At 37.5% G+C, this 18,452-nt stretch overlaps 1 protein-coding gene across 4 annotated transcripts in view; it reads right to left on the bottom strand.

The window, feature by feature from the left end:
* Positions 1-974: 974 nt before the first annotated feature.
* WAPL (WAPL cohesin release factor) overlaps positions 975-18,452 on the bottom strand; it is a 133,911-nt gene continuing 116,433 nt past the window's right edge. For all 4 annotated transcript variants that reach the window (XM_058028887.1, XM_058028886.1, XM_058028888.1 and 1 more), the window contains 11 exons: positions 16,876-17,103; positions 12,891-13,002; positions 11,809-11,906; positions 10,189-10,265; positions 8,855-9,030; positions 8,406-8,521; positions 7,550-7,711; positions 6,128-6,335; positions 4,929-5,017; positions 3,807-3,902; positions 975-3,449 (listed from right to left, as the gene is read on the bottom strand). In XM_058028887.1, coding sequence (XP_057884870.1) covers positions 3,384-3,449; positions 3,807-3,902; positions 4,929-5,017; positions 6,128-6,335; positions 7,550-7,711; positions 8,406-8,521; positions 8,855-9,030; positions 10,189-10,265; positions 11,809-11,906; positions 12,891-13,002; positions 16,876-17,103 — 1,428 coding nt within the window. In that variant the 3' untranslated portion in view covers positions 975-3,383. The remainder of the gene's footprint in view (positions 3,450-3,806; positions 3,903-4,928; positions 5,018-6,127; positions 6,336-7,549; positions 7,712-8,405; positions 8,522-8,854; positions 9,031-10,188; positions 10,266-11,808; positions 11,907-12,890; positions 13,003-16,875; positions 17,104-18,452) is intronic.

Here is an 18,452-nt window from a genome sequence, read left to right on the forward strand (position 1 = left end):
CCAGAAAGGAAATATGAGATACATCAGTGCCACAGGCATCACACCACATCCCTTTCTCCTATGCAAATCAAGCACTTCAAAACAGATTGAAAGGGAAATAATTTATGAGAAAGGCTTTGACTCCCAAATCTTCTCTAGAAGCTTCACAATTATCCTGTTAATCTGAAAATGCTGATGTCACCCCTAAGCATTCCACACAATGCTTCCATTACATAACTACTGACAAAAGAAGAGGAAATTCTCTTACCAGATTTTTTAAAAACATTTGCTTACATAAAGCTGCATTTGGCTCTTACAGCACCACACACTAATAACACACTGTTCCATGTTTCAAGCTCCAGTACCACTCCCTTACAGCACAGAAAAGGTTACATTATGCTGCTGCTTGTTCCAAGTGGCAATGAGATGACACATCACATTCAAGTCGTGTTACAGTTCATGAATTATTGCATATTGTACCCATAGCTACTTGTACCAATTAAGGAAAAATCCATGGGAAAAAATCCATCCTGAAGTTAAAGCATCACTCACGTTAATCAAGAAACAGAGCAACATTCATGGCAATTTCCTCCCTTTTCACTTAACACCCCCCATGATGTGAAAAGTCTCACCATAAGAACGGTGCCATTTTCCCTGTGCTCTATCACATTTATGTTATTCTGACTACAGCTCTCCAGAGTTGTTACTGAAAGATCAACTTGTGCAGAGAACTCCAAAATGCATCAAGAGACACCATACATCATATCCAGAAAATTTCCAGCCTTGACTGGTTTGACTGACCATAGCCTCAGGTCCAGGCACTGAATTTTTTTGTCCCAACACAGAGGTGAAAAGCAAAGCACTACGTTCAGGATGCTCCTTAATAATTTTTTAATCTTTTTTTTTCACTTTTTTCTTTTAGCAATTTACCTGACACTGCCTTCTTTCTGCAATCACTCAGAGGAGTGTTTTACTGCATGTTAAAAGACAAGATATGTATTGAAAGTAGCAATTTTATTTGAGTTAAAATTATTTACAAAAACCCAAAGACATACTTCATGAAACTGGTACAAACTATTTTTCCTGCCGTTGGCTTTTGCTCCAAAGATCACAGCTGAGAAATACTGTATAAAATAAAAATAGGATTGGATTCAGAAAAGTACTCTACTGTTCTAATTTCCAATTGAGAGTATTTACACAAATATTTACAATGGAAAAAATGTTACTTTAAAACTTTAATTTGCAAGTTGACCTCAAGTACCCTTTAATGCAGAGTTATTTGAGGGTCTAACACACAAAAATGCACTGCAGTTCACAGGGTGATTTCTCCCCCCACCCTCAAAAAAAAAATCTGCATTTGTCAGTGCTTGACAATTAGTTACATAAAAAAAAAAAACTGTTAAACACTGAGGTAAATCAATTCCCAAACAATTACCAGTGTAACAAAGAAAGGTAGTTGTCCCTGCTTTCCCCTATCATCATATTTGCATCTTCTTTTCTCTTGCCATCTCCCCATATGAAACTACATAATCAATTTGAAATCTTATTATAGATGTGAAAATCTCTAAAATTCAAAAACTAGATGGGCCAAATATTTAATAATTTTCTCCTGATGCAGATCATTTACATATATCTTTTCCCTCTCTCTCAATACTGTTTTGGTTTTTTTTGAAGAAGGGGAACACAACCTCAAAAACTTTTCTAAGTTACACTGATACACTAAGTTTTAGAAGGTGATGAGAGAAAATGGGAAAAAAAATGACCAACATAAGATTTTTGCCGTTAATCAGTTACTTCCTTACAGAATTCCCAACAATCTGCATTATCAAAAATAGGAAGACATAGAAGGCAGCCACTGTATGTAAAAAATTTACAGCTGGCACTGATACAAAAGCACAAGTTCTTAACTTTATACACGGAGATAACACAAGATCTAAAAGCAGGTTAGATTTCCTGTTATTTCCCCCTCATTATACATAGAACTAATATTTTTATGGCTTCAAGTTTTACAAATTCAATGGAGTAACATGATGTAACTACCTATACAGGTATTTAAAAATGTCAACGAAGCAGATCGCAGAACAGTCTGCAAATATTCAAGACCACCTTAATAAAAATACTTAATAATCAATTCTGTTGGTCTGAATAGTGAGTGCAAGAAAAAAATTGTTTAAAAAGTCATGTATTTTCTGGGATTCTTTGTTCCACTTAAGTCCTCAAACACAATGCTTTGCTGTGAACTAAACCTCAGACTGAACAAAATCTTAGCTATATCAGCAATTTAAGGCTTTGTGTTGTATGCATTTCAACTCTGTCATACTACAGAAGGATGAAATAGAAAGATTATGTCAGCTGGAAACAATAATCCCCATTGGTGTTTTAGCTTCTTTAAAATTATTCCCCCTAAAGCATCCAAATTCATTGTATTCAACATTATAAAACACACCTTGAGTTCTTCCTTGAAACAAATTAAAACAGCATTTCAAAGTTTTTGCTTATCGGAAGTGTAAACTACCCTGCGAGTGAGCGTTTTTTAAATCTTTTTTTTTTCTTTCTTTATTTCATTTGCATTTTAACAGCTTTAAAAGGGCACAACTTTTTACAGTCACTATTTCTTTAGTGGATAACATACCCTCAATGGCTTTATGTGTTTATGGGTCTGCATGCTCTTGGAACTACAAAGCGTTATGGTCTAGCGGGTTATAGTACGTGGGCCATGGGAGTTTTAGAACTGAGAAATAGTTCAACAACCTAATTTCAATCAAAACAGTATAAAAAATAAACTATCCAATCCTCGCCTCTTTGGATTCCAACAAATTTTAAATATAGACAGTAGTTAAAATCACAAAAGTATTTAAAAATTTATATTTTATGATTTTGGAATCATCTAGTAATAAAAAAAGCAGGAGCAAATTAAACTCAAATAGGAGCGGTGCTGCTGTCCAGAACTTCTTTATTAGAACATTTGTTTGATACCTCAGTAGCTAAGCTGCCTTTGCACCTGGCTGGCATGAAACAGTGGCTCAACAGTAAACAGCAGTTGCACTATCAGCAGCAAGTTTTTCCTCTTGAAACTTGTCACGAACAAAGCAAGAAAAAAGATAGGGAGGGTAAACCCTGCCAAAAATATTTAAATACTGCACTGCATCATAAACAGCAAGGTTTCTTTATTTACTTTCCTCAGAACCTCTTTCCCCTCATTTTTGATAGTTGCAGATTGATGTAGTAACTGTCTTTCAGAAAATGCTGAATGCATGGTTAAGAGACCAGGTAGCCTTAAAAATCCGAACACGAATGACACAGATGAATGCTCTTGGTATATCCTTCAAGGACTTCTTTCATGACTTCTTCTTTTGTCTAAGGGTAGCTCCAGCATTAGAGTGCCTGCAGCGGAAGTTAAGTATCTAGCAGTGTTCCAAGTATTCAATCACCCTAGAGATAGATTTCTGGCCTGTTGTTCCAACAGCACACTGGAAATGCAATAGAAAACACAAGTAACAAATAAGCATTTGTAGCACCTCCTTCAAATATCTGAGAGCTATTCTATTCTCAGAATTTTACTATTTGCAATTATGCATCAGTAAAAGCAACTAGGTTCAGGCAGTTAATTCAGAAATATCTTCCTGGCCAATCACAATATAATGACAAACAAAATTATGACAGACAAATGGCCTTTCAGTATTAAAAAACAGAATTATCATCCTGTGCTCTTAATGAAGACACAAACTGAAAAATGTTAATGATGCTTCTAAAAAGGCACGAAATATTAACAAAAAACAAAACTACAAAATATCTACAAATATAAACTTGAAATATGTATTACTTACAGTAAGGTTCATAAAACTGAGAAATTTTTTGAGCATTTCAGTCATTATTGAGAAGTCCCCTTCAGGTAAGTACTCCCTCACAGTAGTCACATTGATCTAAGAAATAAAACAATCTTGTCTTATTTGGGAAACATTTTTCTGACTCAGAAGTATGATGAGCTGCATGTGAGATGCACTAAGACAAGTATATTCACAACATAAAGATAGCTTCTGCTGCCATCTTTATGATTTAAGTTTCTTTCTTAGCAATACTCATATCTTCACTGTGTTTCTGTTTTTAGAAAACATTTGCTTAAAGAATTTTTTATTATTGGTTTGTTGAAGTTTAAAAAAAATCTAAAAAGAAAAAAAAAACAGACTATCAGACATTCCTAGGACCTACAAGATTATCAAACCACCAGACCACTCCCTGATAGGGAGAGGCTCTCCCTTTACAACTGTGAAGGGCTGAGAATCACTGATATCACTGTCAGTCTCACTCTGAACACTGAAAGTGTTATGGACACTGATCAGTGCAAGGACACAGAACAGCACCTTAAAGGCCATTTCTGCACCTTGGTAAATTCAGACAAGCCTGAAGGCAGAACTCATTTGCACGTGAGCACATTTCTGATAGGAGAATTTACTGAGTTCTCAGCCATTGGAGTTCCATATTTTTAACTTCAGCTTTTCATTCTATATTTCCAATCTGAGACAATTATTTTTATAATAGGGACACACACAAGTTCATCTGATTTCAATGGAAGAAAAAACTAAAGCAGACTGATAAAGAATAAATAAGTCTGATGGTAATTTGCTAACTAAAACTACTGAGAAGGAACAGGCTTAGCCAATTTTTCTCTGCCTTTCCAAAGCAAATTCTTTTGCTGGCTACAAGGAAGGGGAGAGAAGTAAAAGAGGTCAAATATTCAATTCCAACTGTTTTTGATAAACACACTGATGTTCAAAAACTTATTTTTGGCTGAAATAGCTCTGGGAACCCTTCCCAAAGCTGCATACACCAGTGTAGCTTCACCAACATATTGCTCACACTGAAGCCAAATTTAATAAACCCCTTTCCATACAGCAAATTACCACTTCATTAAACATTATACTGGACTTAGAATCAACTTATTCCCTTACTGGACTCTCCTGGCAGAGACAGCCTAGAAGCAATGCTGTGTATGAGGCCACAATGCAGTCTTCCATGTGCTTCCCAGCATGCTGAAGAGCTGTAAAAGAGACAACAGTCTATTGTATTCTCCAAGCAGCTGGTATCTTTTACTGCTGCAAATACAATCCCTCATTATCACTTTCCAGAATGCTTTTTCCTCAAACAAAACGAGCTTTTGGACTGAGATTTCAGAGATCAGGAAACACCACACTTACTGACTCAGCAGCACATTCTTGACAAGAAAAATGGTCTTCATTTAGTTTCAACTCATTCTGCTGCACAGTATTTTGTCATTTGCCATTTCAATGTGCAAACTGTATGCTGAACACCCCTAACTACCAATCCAAATGTTTCATGTGATACTTTATGCCTCTAAAACTTCCCCCAAAGTAGTTTATTACATTTTCTGCTGATGACTCAGCATTTTGGGAAAAACTACAAATAACTGCAGACACTACTTGATGAAGCTACAAAGAGGAGCAAGGATATAAAAAAAGCTTGGAGAAGGTAATACACCACACCTATTAACATAAGATGAAAACACTATTAAAAGTCATACACTGCATCTACTATTGGAAGATTAAACAAGAAGGAATGATGTTTCAAATCCATTTTCCAGAGACTAACTAACAGGTCAGAGATACTCAAACTCCTGGAACAAACTACCAAAGATGCAGTACATCAATGCACTACACAGGCACTTCAGACACCACTGATGAAGGGAAAAGACAGACACAAAGCAGATGGGGACTGAAGAAGCAAACTGGGAGAGGAGGGGGAAAAACCCCAACTCTTAAAGCAGCTTGAAAAAAGAACCCTGGAAAACAAAATTAAGGGAGGTAACTTTCAAGGACTGTTCCAGAAGAATGAGGTAACAGCCTAAAAGTCATCCTTTCCAGAATATCTTGTACATAGAGTGTCCCAAAACGGTCTGGATTTTTTTTCTGTTTCTTTTGGGCTTTTTTTTTAAGAAACAGATAATAGTTAAAAGAAGCATAACAGCTTCTACTTCTCATGCTTCAGATCTGAATGGCTCCTACTTATGCAGCAGTTTCACCTGGGATACACTGAGGAAATCTCAGCCCTGAAGACTGGATGTAGAGAGGAAGCAGAGGACAAGGAAGGATTTTATGTGATCACACTGTCTCATCACAGCCAGACAACGTACCTTTATTGAGATCAAGTTCTTCATCATCTTCCTCCTTCTTATCCTTCTCCTCAGTACTATCTGACTTCTCTGTGGAGACCCACTGGATCTCCCCACTTGTCTCCTGCCATTCCCCACTCTTATCATGCTGAGCTGTGGGAGCTTCTTTAATCAGCTCGTCCGTCTGGCTCTCGGCCAGCTGCGCCGCTCGCTCACACTCCAGGAACAGCTGATGTGGGGAATTCCAGGAGAATTTCCATTAGAAATTAACCCCAAACACATGGACTTCATACTTTTGTTTCCTGTTCACAATTTACCCCTTAATACAATTAGTCTTCAATACTTTTTTTAAGAATAGGCAAGTTTTCTTCCTCAAAGGAAAATACAATCTGGCTCATCACCAGCACTGTGCTCCACAGCAAGATCTCCCTGCCTGGTGCTGAACTGCCTGACAGGCTCCCCTTGGGCATCCTAAAAGTTTAATCACTTTCCTTCAGACATGGCAGGAAGACTAAAAGCTGCCATAATTTCCTGTCCATTTTTGTTCTCTACCAATTTTCCTTTTCTTTTTATGCTAACTATTCCCTCTTGGCTTTCTTAGAGCAAAAACATGAGGGAGTCATTTAAAATGGCTTAGCAAAGGATGTGAATGAACCAGGAAACCCATATTAGACACTTATTTCTCATTAATTATTTCCTATACCATACAACCAGTTTTAAACATTGCTTTGCCAAGCTCCATATATTAAGATATTTACTATTATTATTTTTACTGATTTTTTTGTCTGCTACTGGACAGTTATTTCACAAAGTTAAATACAACTGCTAAAAGCTTCCATAAAATTAACTCCACTGAAACATGACATCTGTGATTTCCTTTCAATTTTTTAATTTTAGTTTGCATGGTGAAACTAATTCACCAAAGTGATTGATTTCTTTTTTATAATAATTTTTAAAAATTTCTTCATTTTATTGGTGGATTTCTTTTTTTTTTTTTACAGTCAATTTAAGACTGCTGTTTCACATCCATAATCATTACTTCTGTATTTTATTTCTTTTTAAAAAGGATGATCTTGTTTTTTTATTTAAAGCTGCAAAGTCTTAAACACATGGCACTTCAAAAAAAATTATGGAAGCAAAGTACATAAGAGAAAAGTAGCTTACAGTTGGTTTAAAACAGAAGTCAAAGTAAATAATCTAGGAACAATAAAACTATAAATAAATTATATAGGAACATAAGAGTTTTACTGGATGTGTGTAAAGCACTGTCTTTTACAGGAAGCTGTTTCTGTAATGGACAGCACTGCAGAACTCCGGGTTGTGAGCAGCAATCTTCCCCCACATTGCTCCACTCCTCAAAATGCCAAACAGAAAACTGACACATTTTCATTGCTGAGTCTGATAATGAGCAATGGGAACTACTGCAGGACAAACACTTCTCACCTGCACTAAAGCCTGAACAGCATCAATCTGTCCAGTTATCTTCAGGCTTTCATCTCCTTCGCCCGTACACAAGGAGTCAAAAGAACACGATGTCTCCATATTGACGAGGCAGTGCCTGTTCCGGGCACTGTACTCCACGAGATTGATCAACAGACCCAATCCCTGCAAAATGGGAGAGTCAAAAAGGATTACACACATTGGAAAAAAAAACAATTTAGCAAAAAACATCTATTCAGATAAATATCTTTGTCCTTATCTTTCTGAGAATATGCAATTTATGAAACAGTCTAACAGACAGGGGGATCAGGATTTAAAGAAATACAAGATAGAACAGAGATCCCTGTATAGGAGGACTTTTATACAGGAATCTGTGTTTTCCAGTTCTCAACATGAAAACATTTTTGGAGCTGAGAATTCCTTTACAGAGGTTAGGGATTTAGGTGTCCAACCCTGAGCTTATGTTCATAAGAGATCCTTCATATACACAATTTCACTGCTACTATTAGGCCATTCTGACACATTTTATATAAGCTGAGGTAAATCTGACAAAGCCTTTAACTTAAACAATAATATCAACCACATTTCCAAAACTGAAAAGATGTTTGAAAATTATTAATTCACATACTTATTTAGCAAAATATCTTTGTTTACCAAGCAGTGCATTTTTCCCCACCAAACAAAGGGAAAAAACCCTCAAAGCCACCAAATCCTTAAAAAAAACTAAGTACCTCACTTAAGGTATATATATGGTCACTGAAAACTGTAGGGGAAAGTATTCCTCAATGAGGAACCAGAGCAGCTCAATGCATAAGGAGGCAAATCACTTTCTGTTGATATGAGAAGCACAAGAACTTACCAGCACACGAATATCAAATCTCTGTTCTTGAGGTAGGAACTTGGGAACCTGAAGCACACAATTCATCGCTGTGCCTATCAGACCATCTTGTTCACCTGTTTTTGTACTACCCCATTCTGCAAACAAAGAGTTCAGAGGCTCAATAGTGAAAACTATTTACAATAGTGAAAACTATTCACATTTATAAAGGTAAGCAGCCTAATAAAAACCTTTTGGCTCTAATGACAAACCAGCCTCTCTCAGCCCAAGCCCTCATCTGAACATTTCACACTTGCAACTCCTCAGCCAGCTTGCAAAGACAAGTTACTGAGGGCTGGAAGCAAACATTTACCATGGATAACTGCTTCATAGCACTGGACTTGAAAAACCATCATCAATACAAAATATATTTACACTAATGGTTTATTTGACACCTCAGCACAGAACATGCCCAAAATTTGTTGTCTTACCATTATCATTTGTCAGGTTGAGCAAGACCCCAATGATGGCCCTCATACAGTCTTCCACTGCTTTACCCACGTGGTTAGTTACATTCTGGTGAGGCACAGACTTATTGTCTGGTAAACAGATACTGTCTTCAGCACGATTATATCGCTGGATTAACTCCTCACAATGCTGCAGTGCTCTGCAGGGAGAAGGGGCAGAACAAAATTATCTTCACAACATACACAGCATTCCACCTGTAGACTTGTTTCACAGGGAAAAAATCCTGAAACAGATCTTTATGCAGAATTTTTCTGATACCCAGTTTGTAGGGACAGATAATAAACTTATCACCCGTAGAATCTTTTATAAGCTCAACTGAAATTGTGTAAACAAAAACCTGGAAATCTTAGGGCGTTATCAGCTTGGTATTTCGAGAGCAAGTTAATTTTCCTTCCCAGCTTCATCACATGATCTTACAAAAGATATCTCCTGTTCCTACAAACCCAGCCTCTCATATCCTCTGGCACAACATGATTCTGACAGTGTTACCAGAATGTTCTCTTGTTCTCTTCTCAGAACTACTTCCATTCAGTAAGAAATGACACATGACTTCCCAGCAGTAATATCCTAATCTTGTAACACTAATGGACTACAGGCATGACTTTACTGCATAACATCAGTTTCATATTAAACCATCACACTGATTTCAGTCATGAACAAAACCAGAAATGTCAAAAATATATGCTGGTTTAAGTAACATATTAGTGGTTTGCTTAATTTTAATTTAAAGAAATAGTCCAAATATCTAACTTATAACCATGAAATCATGTTTCCAATGAGGTCTGCAGAGTCAAACTTTCAGCTTCATTTGTTCTGTTATGAAGAGCAATGCAAGGGGCAGACAGGCTCTGCCAGCCAACTGAGACCTCACCCAGATTGATAAATGGGTTAGAGGTGTTTGTACAAGAATCTCTGCCAGGGAGAAACGCCAAGAACAAGATTTCACTATTTTAATTCTTAGTTACACTGTCAATTCTGCTATGTTCCATTCCAGTAAACACTTAAGCATAACAAAAGCACAATGAATAAATGTCACTTCACCCTGTTCCTTCTTAGTGGAGCAGGAGCTGAATCCACAGTCTGCAGCTTCTACAGACCCAACAGTAGCAGCTCTACACACTGGTGGTACTCAGGTAGTTGCCCAAACCTCCATATACATGAACTGTACTCAATGAAAAAGCAACAGTGGAAATTCTGGGGTTATTCACCCCTAGAATCTTCTGGTATAAAGCATTTTCTTTTTTACCCTATCATTTCGCAAAACTGGAGTTTTTGGGGACTTTTTTCTTCAACTTACTTAGCTGAGGAGACTATGAGCTGAGAGTCTTTGTATGCTATCAGATAGCTCTGATTTTCTGGATTATGCACAGTTACCTAAAGAGAGAAGGAGAGAGTAGTATTAAAAATAAGAGTTTTTTCCCCTGAAAGAGAAGTATTCCCTTTTACTACTACTTTACTTTATTCAGTTCCACATTTTTTGGCTATTATCCAGTGTAAACTTTCACTTCTCATTTCTCAGTATTTCCTTGGAGTTTTCATCTCTAAATAACTGTGGCATTGAAGATAAAACCATCTCCCCTGATAAAGTACAGAAACATGCAGCAGAATGTTTTGCCACAGCAGAACCCTGAATCCACACTCTGGGACTATTGCATCCAAGTGTGTATAGAGAACACAATCATATATATGTGGCATTTTAAGGACTTGACATCAAATCCACTTCTGAGAGCTTATTATGCATCCAACCATAACACACAAGGTTTTCCTTGATTCCCTTGACTGAAATTTGGAGTCAATTTTCAGAGGAACAGAAGTTCTTTTCTTGGACTTGCATGATGTGGCGTGTTTTGAATTTTGTCATCTCTCCCAAGTTTCTAGGGATCTTACTACACCACAAACACCCCTAAGTCCAAATTTGAATTTTCTAACACTAGACAAGGCTCTTCTACTCTTGCTTGGCAATTCCATCTATTGAATATAAAAGCAGAAAATTACTCTGATTTTTTTTTCTCATTGCTGAGAAGAAAGATACAGAGAATTTTTAAGACACCCTTCAACAATTGTTCATGTTTCTCAGTTTTTAGCTTGCATTTACACCATCTTTAAGTCTGTCCTTCTACTTTAGTGAAGAAAACAAGCAACCGCTGTAACTATTTGCCCTCTAATTTGGGTTTAAGGTATTGAGCAAGATTCATTGACCTGTACTCTGATCCCAAATGTTTGCTGATGTGTGGAGATGTGTTGCTAGAATATAACAAGGCTCCTCTGCTTCCTTAGGGTATCACAACAGAAACAGAGTAACACCAGTAACAAACCTCAAACTCGGGGAAGGCATTGCAGAGGAACACACACACACCATTCCTGTCAAGTAAACTCTACAAAAGTATCACATATTTTGATTTTCTTACAAGTTCTCAAAGAAATATTTACCATCTGCATATACCCACTCAACTGATGACAGGACTCGTTTGCCCCTCAGGACAATTTTCTCTTTCAGCACTTCCCCAGCTGATGGCTCAAAGTAGCAACTCCTAGCATTGATTTATTGCTTCTAAGAAAATCTCACTTCTGTAATGTTCAGTTATTACTAGACACACATATTGGAGAGTCAAAACTCATGCCAAGGAAACAACACCCATAAACAGCAGCTTTTTGTAGGAACTTAAGAAAAAGTATCATGTTATATTTACTTATTTTTAACAAAAATAATCTTGGAATGCAGTACACACATACAGAATAGCAAATTAAATTTTCAAACATTACAGAAACACTGATAAGCATCAGAAAGTTAGTACAGTCTGTAAAAAAATAAAAATCAACCTTACAGAGCTATAATGTGACTATACACTGAAAGAAGGCAAACCAGACCTGCTTAAAAAGCAGCTCTCAGAAATGCAAAGGATCTGCTCATACTCACACTTTCCAAGACCCGTAAACATCTCTCTGCACCCCATAAGGAAGCAACCAACTTCTCTTCATTTTCATCACTGCTTAGGTGATCCACACATTCTTTAACTAAACACAAAAAGAAGTTTTTTTCCTCCATAAGTAAAAGGTCTCCAAAAGCCAGGTGTACAAACTACGCAGCTACTCAAGAGTTGTTATCAACCTCATTTTACACTCTGCACACCTCTAATGGCAGGAAATAACCATGAGGACATGATCAGCACTCCAAAACTTTTCATTTCTCCAAGTAAATGAAAAAAAAAACCCTTACAACATTGTCTTGAAAAGTTTTAGATTGCTGTTACAAATTACCTAACCATATATATTATTTTCTCCTGCTAATAACTGTGTTCAGCACATGACAATGTTCCTTAACTCTAAGGGAGTCTTTTAGAAGAGGAATGAGACAGGACAAGCACACATTTCCCAGACTTTACAACTCTGAAACAATAACTTGAAACTGTGTTCAAATTGAATACTTCCACCTCTCCAGTTCTTTCTTTGTTCTCCCACTGCTTATTCAAGACCAAGCTTTACTCAGGTCAAGAACTCATTTAGAAATGTCCCTTTTCCTAGCTAGGAGATTCTGATCAAAAACACACTAACAGAGGGGTATCTTTGAACCTTCCCCCCACCCCCAATTTCTTCTTGAAGGGTTTACTTCCTTTGGTATATTTAGTTTAAAAATATCTGGTCTGAAAATAATTCTAGGACACTATGAAGGAGATTCTACTCTAGAATAAGTGTGCTGTACAGAGATATGTAACAGCATTCTGTCCAAGCTTAAGCCATTGTTATTCTCATACACTGTAATGCAACACTCCACACATTCTGTTTAACGTGAAAACTACTTTCAATCTCATCTAAAATAGATTAAAATCACTAATATTTCTCAGTTACTTCATGCGGAATTGTGTATTTTATTTTTAACACTGTTAAGAAAAATATGTAATATTTCTATTTTAAACCACAGGAAATGAACATCACAAAAAGCAAATATTTTATTGCAATTCACTATTTTGTCATGCTGTCAAAGCAGTATCCCCACTATACCTTTATCTACAATATGATCCAGACCACCCAGAAGTCGCAGCTCTTCTTTAAACCAGTCCCCAGCTCGCTTAGAGGTGAGAGACAGCAACGTCTCCATTGCCAAATGCCCAGTCTGAAAGAGAGAGGTTCTGGAGTTAGTGAAATCATCAAATGCAGCTGCAGCCAATACACCAAGCCACACAAACACACGTCACAGGAAAACCACAAAAACGAAAGTACAGGCTCTGAGAGGCACCACCAGAGGGAGCAAGAATAGACTGGAAAATAGGCATATCTTTAAAAAAATGACAATACTGATAAAAAAGCTACTTGGCATTTTCAAATTTTCTTTATTTTATTAATAGCTTAGAAAACCCAAGCAGACTATTGCCATCTGTTTCTATTGTTATCAAAATAAACAAGTGGACGAAGTAAATGGACAAATCAGCCAGGCAGTAAAAAAATCAAGAAAATCCCCAGTGAACACAGCTTCTCAATCTCAGATACATGGGTTGTGCTGCTCAAAGATCACATTTGCTTCCAATGTAGGCATCTTGTGTTTTTAATTTCAAACCTACAGAATAAAGCAATTAAACTGAACAACTGCAGGAAACCTTATTCTATTTACTGATATACATTTTTGGAAAAAGGAGGAACACATATATAAATTCACCAACAGTAAAGCTAAGTTCACTCCCTGCAAATGGAAGCAGAACAGTACTCAACAGGCTTGAGCAAACACTCCATTGTGTCAGTATGAGCCCTCCCTCCACTCCCCAGCATCTCCAGCTGCTTTCCTCACTTTCAAAATACTTCATTTCCAAGGAAGAAAAGAAAGCTGAAGATCAGATAAAGAAGAGTTAACACCCAAAGTTGTTTCTGGGTTGTAGGAGCAAGCCCAGCAGCACATTATCACTATGAACATAACAGTAACAGCATTCCTCCAGGGCAAATGGAAGAATCCTTGGGTCAGCAAAGGGTTGTGAGGATCAAGAGAACACAAGTAGCAGCAAATTTACAGCAGGTCAGGTAATTTCCTAAATACCTACACCACAAAAGCTCAAAGGCCACACAATATTTAAAACACAGTGATTAGTTTCCTGTTATAGGGCAAGAGAACTTCAGATAACCCTAAAAGAATATAATCTGATATTTGTACACACTTAATAAGGATACCAATTTTCTCCTTTTTTTAAATAAAAGCAATGAAACCTCGTAACCCTTTTGCTTTTGACTAGAATAATCCATTACATTCAAATTTTTGTCAACTACTACAAAATTTTAACACCAAAGGCCCAACACATGGTTGCCTTAACATTTCAGCCTTATGCTGAGTGAAAACCAGAATAAGTTCTTTCACCATCTGAAAACAGAAGCCACCCCTGAAGGCTTTTATTCTGATGCAACAGTGAGGAGGCAGCTGCAAAAGCAGGAGCTGCAGAGGGCTGTGCTCACTGAAGGTGTGGGCCATCTGCTGAGGTGAAGGTCAGGTTCTTCAGGTTTATCTTCTTCTAATGCAGCACAGCCAGCCTGGAACAAACTCAGCCTGCACACACCTCCCTGGTTTCTGGGCTAATGTTTTTTACATAAATAGCCATCAAAAAACTAGAACCTTTGAATATTTAAAAATTAGTCCAGCCTCATTTCTAGACAGACACACAAACAATGTTATCTGTGGAAAGAGGGAGGCAAATGGATCACATTCTCCTGATCTGTGTAAGATTCAAACAAGCCAAGGTGTGACTGGTTAGGCACAAACTGGAGGTATAAAAACATCTGCTGCAATCCTCTTGTTTCTCACTGGGTATGTCTGAGTCTGAAAAAGCACAGAGCTTTTCTTCACCCCCAGAAGATTTGCATTTTTTTTACATTTTCTGCCTGTCATTTAGTACAAAACAGAGATTACTTATTGTATCTTATGACAGGGATCTACATGAAAGCAGCTTGATCTTCAACATATGAAGTTCATTATGGTCTCAACTTACCATTGCTACTATTTTAAACTGGAAGAGAACCTAATCATCTCATTTGGCTTGCAAATATTCTCTAAATACTATACAGTCTCTGCTTCTAGATGGTGCAGCTGGGAGGAAACCAGTTTCCATCTGTGAGGTACTACAATATTCAATGCATTTACAGCAACAGCTCGAAATAAATTTAAGAAATAGAGCTGCCTCAGGGAAAAACCCTCAAATACAGCAGCTGAAACTGATGGCCGAGGATATTAATGCTCTTTACTCATGAACAACTTCCTCACAAGACAGAGACCCTTTTGATATATCCTCTCCTTTTAAAATCCATGTCTAAGAAAAAACAAGAACAGAATTACAGTTCATAAAAAAGCAACAGGCTAGATCAGATTATGAATATGAGAAAAGCTCAAGCAGGAGACAGTGGTCTTTGTGGCTGGATGCTTTAGCAATGAGGAACCTGCACCAGCTGTTCCATGCTTAATAAAGGGAGCTGTCTTACATTTTATAGTGCAAGAGATATCCTGGCACTGACAAACTCTGCTATGTGAGCTGCCTTCAGTGCCAAAACAGCACTGAAAGAAGACTCTGATTATACCAAATCCTAGCTAATCACCACCTAGAGAATAGATTTCCTTCTGTGGTGGTATTTTCAGACTGTAAACTGAAGTGCAGAATATAATCTCATTTCTTTCTTTCTCTGCAGATTTCCAAGGCCAGAAAGTTAATTCAAGCTCCCTGCCAGCACCTTTCATGTCCTTGTATGAAACCAAAGACTAAAAATTGCAATTTGTATTCCATTGTCACCACAACCTGATTACCAAAGTTAACAATGATGTCATGGATATTGTCTTCCTCACCCAAAATTCAGCTCTTGCTAAAGCTACAGAACAGTGGCTCTTCGTATCAATTCAGCTCTCTGTTCCATAGCCAGAATTTGGAGAGAAAACACCCCAAAGAAACTCTTCCTAAACTGACACAAAAGTCCCAAAAGCTACAGAACAAAGTGCCAGCTCAACAAGGCACATCTTTTAGTCCAACTGAATATGGAACACAATCCTAACTGCAGATTACTGCCAGGAGCTGGAACATTACTTGCACAGACAAAGCTCTGAAAAGCTCACTTCATAAGCAATAAATCAGAAGCTTCTCCCGTTGAGTATAAGCGTTACACAAAAAAGGGTACAAGCATTACAGAAAAAACGGCAAAAACCCTAATAAGAATCTTGAAAAGAACGTATTACAGGATGTCAAAAAATTAAGATTATACTAACATCAACTATACTGGAATATGGCAAAAGCAAAGACACATTAACTGTTTTTTGTCATTTATGGCCACTCATCTAATCAATCTGTCAATCAATTCTTAAAATACACTCTCTTATAAAACCTTGCAACTTAGCCTTTTTATTTTCTAAGCTAGCTTGATGATAGCATCCAATTTCTTTTTAAACAGAACCTAAACAGAGCCAGCTCATTCTGCTACAGATGAAGGTATTTTCATAAAGAACAAGTATGTTTGAGAAAGGAAGGAAAAAATTCATCTACATTCATGATAAGTAACAGAACTGCCACACTTTGGGTAGGGGAAAATCAGCTTGTGCAGGATAGGTTTTTTTTAAATGTCAAAACCTGCACCACAGTTTTAATTTAGTACACAATACTCTTACTCCCATGCACAAATCCCCATTTGTGAAAGTACTTATAAAACTTAGGCAAAGAAATGGAGTACATCTAAGTGTGGGTTTCAAACACAGTTATTGTAACTTGTTTGCAACTGCTCCCTGTAGCTACCCTTAGCAGGGGCAAACAGAAACTCAGGCGAAGAACATCCTAACTTTATCCTACTAATAACTTTTGAAAAAGGAAATTTCAAATTTGAAGAAAACACTTGTGAAGTCAGGTATACATAAAAGGCAGATGAAACAGCAGGAATCCTTTGCTGGGGATGTGAAATGAAGGATGATGCTTGCAAATTCCATTTTATTAAGCATTCCACAACTGTGAAGGCTTTCCAACAAAAGCATGTTACCCACCGTGATGTTTTCGAGATCAAGATGTTTGTTGTGAACAGTCTCACACAGTCTCCGAATTTTCTCCTTAATTTTATTCATGTCCTTTTCATTCAGCAGCTTGGCAGAGGAAGCATCTTGTTCCAATTCTAGAAGCCGTATCATCAGGTCTAGACTAGCTCTGTCCAAATCCATGTTCAAGCGATCTCTACTAAGGATGTACATTAGAGCTGCTGTACAAAGGGACAAATTCTTGGGTTGGGAGAAATAAAAAAAAAAAACAGTTAGCTTTTACTAACATTTTAGGCAGGCCTTTCATTATTTTTAATAAACAAGCTGAAGATTCATAAAAGAAAATGCCTGACAGAGCCCCAGTCTTGGCACTTGCATGAGCATCCACTGTTGAATGGAGATTCCTTCTAGCAAGTTACTAATGCATTCTCTTGACAAATAAAACTGAGACATAAAGCACTCAATATATTTACAAAGCCCTAGTAAAAAAGCAGGGATTTCTACTTTTTAGAGACTCAATGCTGTAGACAGAGCAAGAAACAGTAACTCCAGCTCAGGATACATGGCAAGGTAGGTGAACATTCTGGTTTGAGGGGATGAACTGGTGACAGCACCAGAAAATCCAGACATCATGGGGACACTGTCTGCAGGGAGGGAGTGCCTGGGGACATAAATTCTGATTCTGCCAAATGGGTCTGTCACTTAATAGTTTATCCAAACTTTTCCAGCATAAACACATTTTCTTTCCAGGGGAATTCTGCTTTTCAGATGCAGCCAGAGTGTAAACCAGCTTCACTGTCCATCCCCATCAGTCCTTAACACATAAATGTTATTAACTTGCCCACCCATATCTTATACAGAATTGGTGTACAGGCACATCTAACTGGCTAAAGAATACTTGATTCTTCTTGAAGAAAGAATTAAATTCTACTTTCATGAGGTTCCAAAAAAGCCAAAGCAGAAGATAACTGTCAGGAAGGGACGGACAGCAGTGAAGCAAAGCCATCCATCCCTGGTGTCTAAGTAGTGCACTTGGACTGAGAGCACTGAGCTCCAAGTTACAGGAAAGAGGAGAAATGTTCGCTGGGAACAGAGGTGTCCTGGGCACAAAACTGTCAGAAACCTCTGTCAATAACTGGAGGAGTTACAGAAACAATTGTTTCTGTATAAGATAAATTAAACATGGAAACAAACTAATTCTGGAGTATAAATGTTGTACAGCTCAACAGGAAAGAGCAGAACTCTGTGTCATAGCAGATTAACATCTTGTTTAGAGTTCAGCCAACCATCAAAGCAATCATCATCTACACTGTTTATTTTAGAAGTAAGTAATAATCATACCTGGTCATACTAAGCAGTATCAGCATTTCCAAGACAGGATTAGGCAGCTGACAATCTATCAAAAGCTATGTCAAAACTCCTTCCTGTCTGAGTTAGGAAATCCTCAGGTGAATAAGGACTTTAATCTGACCAACTACCAAAGACACGTCAGAACTCCTGAAGGAAAGAAGCAAGGGTTTCCAAAGGCTACCCCCAGCCTTCTATGACTACTTCAGCCTTGCCAGATGTAAGGCAGAAAGCATCTATGT

This window comes from Melospiza georgiana, chromosome 8 (assembly GCF_028018845.1).
Source record: "Melospiza georgiana isolate bMelGeo1 chromosome 8, bMelGeo1.pri, whole genome shotgun sequence".
NCBI lineage: Eukaryota > Metazoa > Chordata > Aves > Passeriformes > Passerellidae > Melospiza > Melospiza georgiana.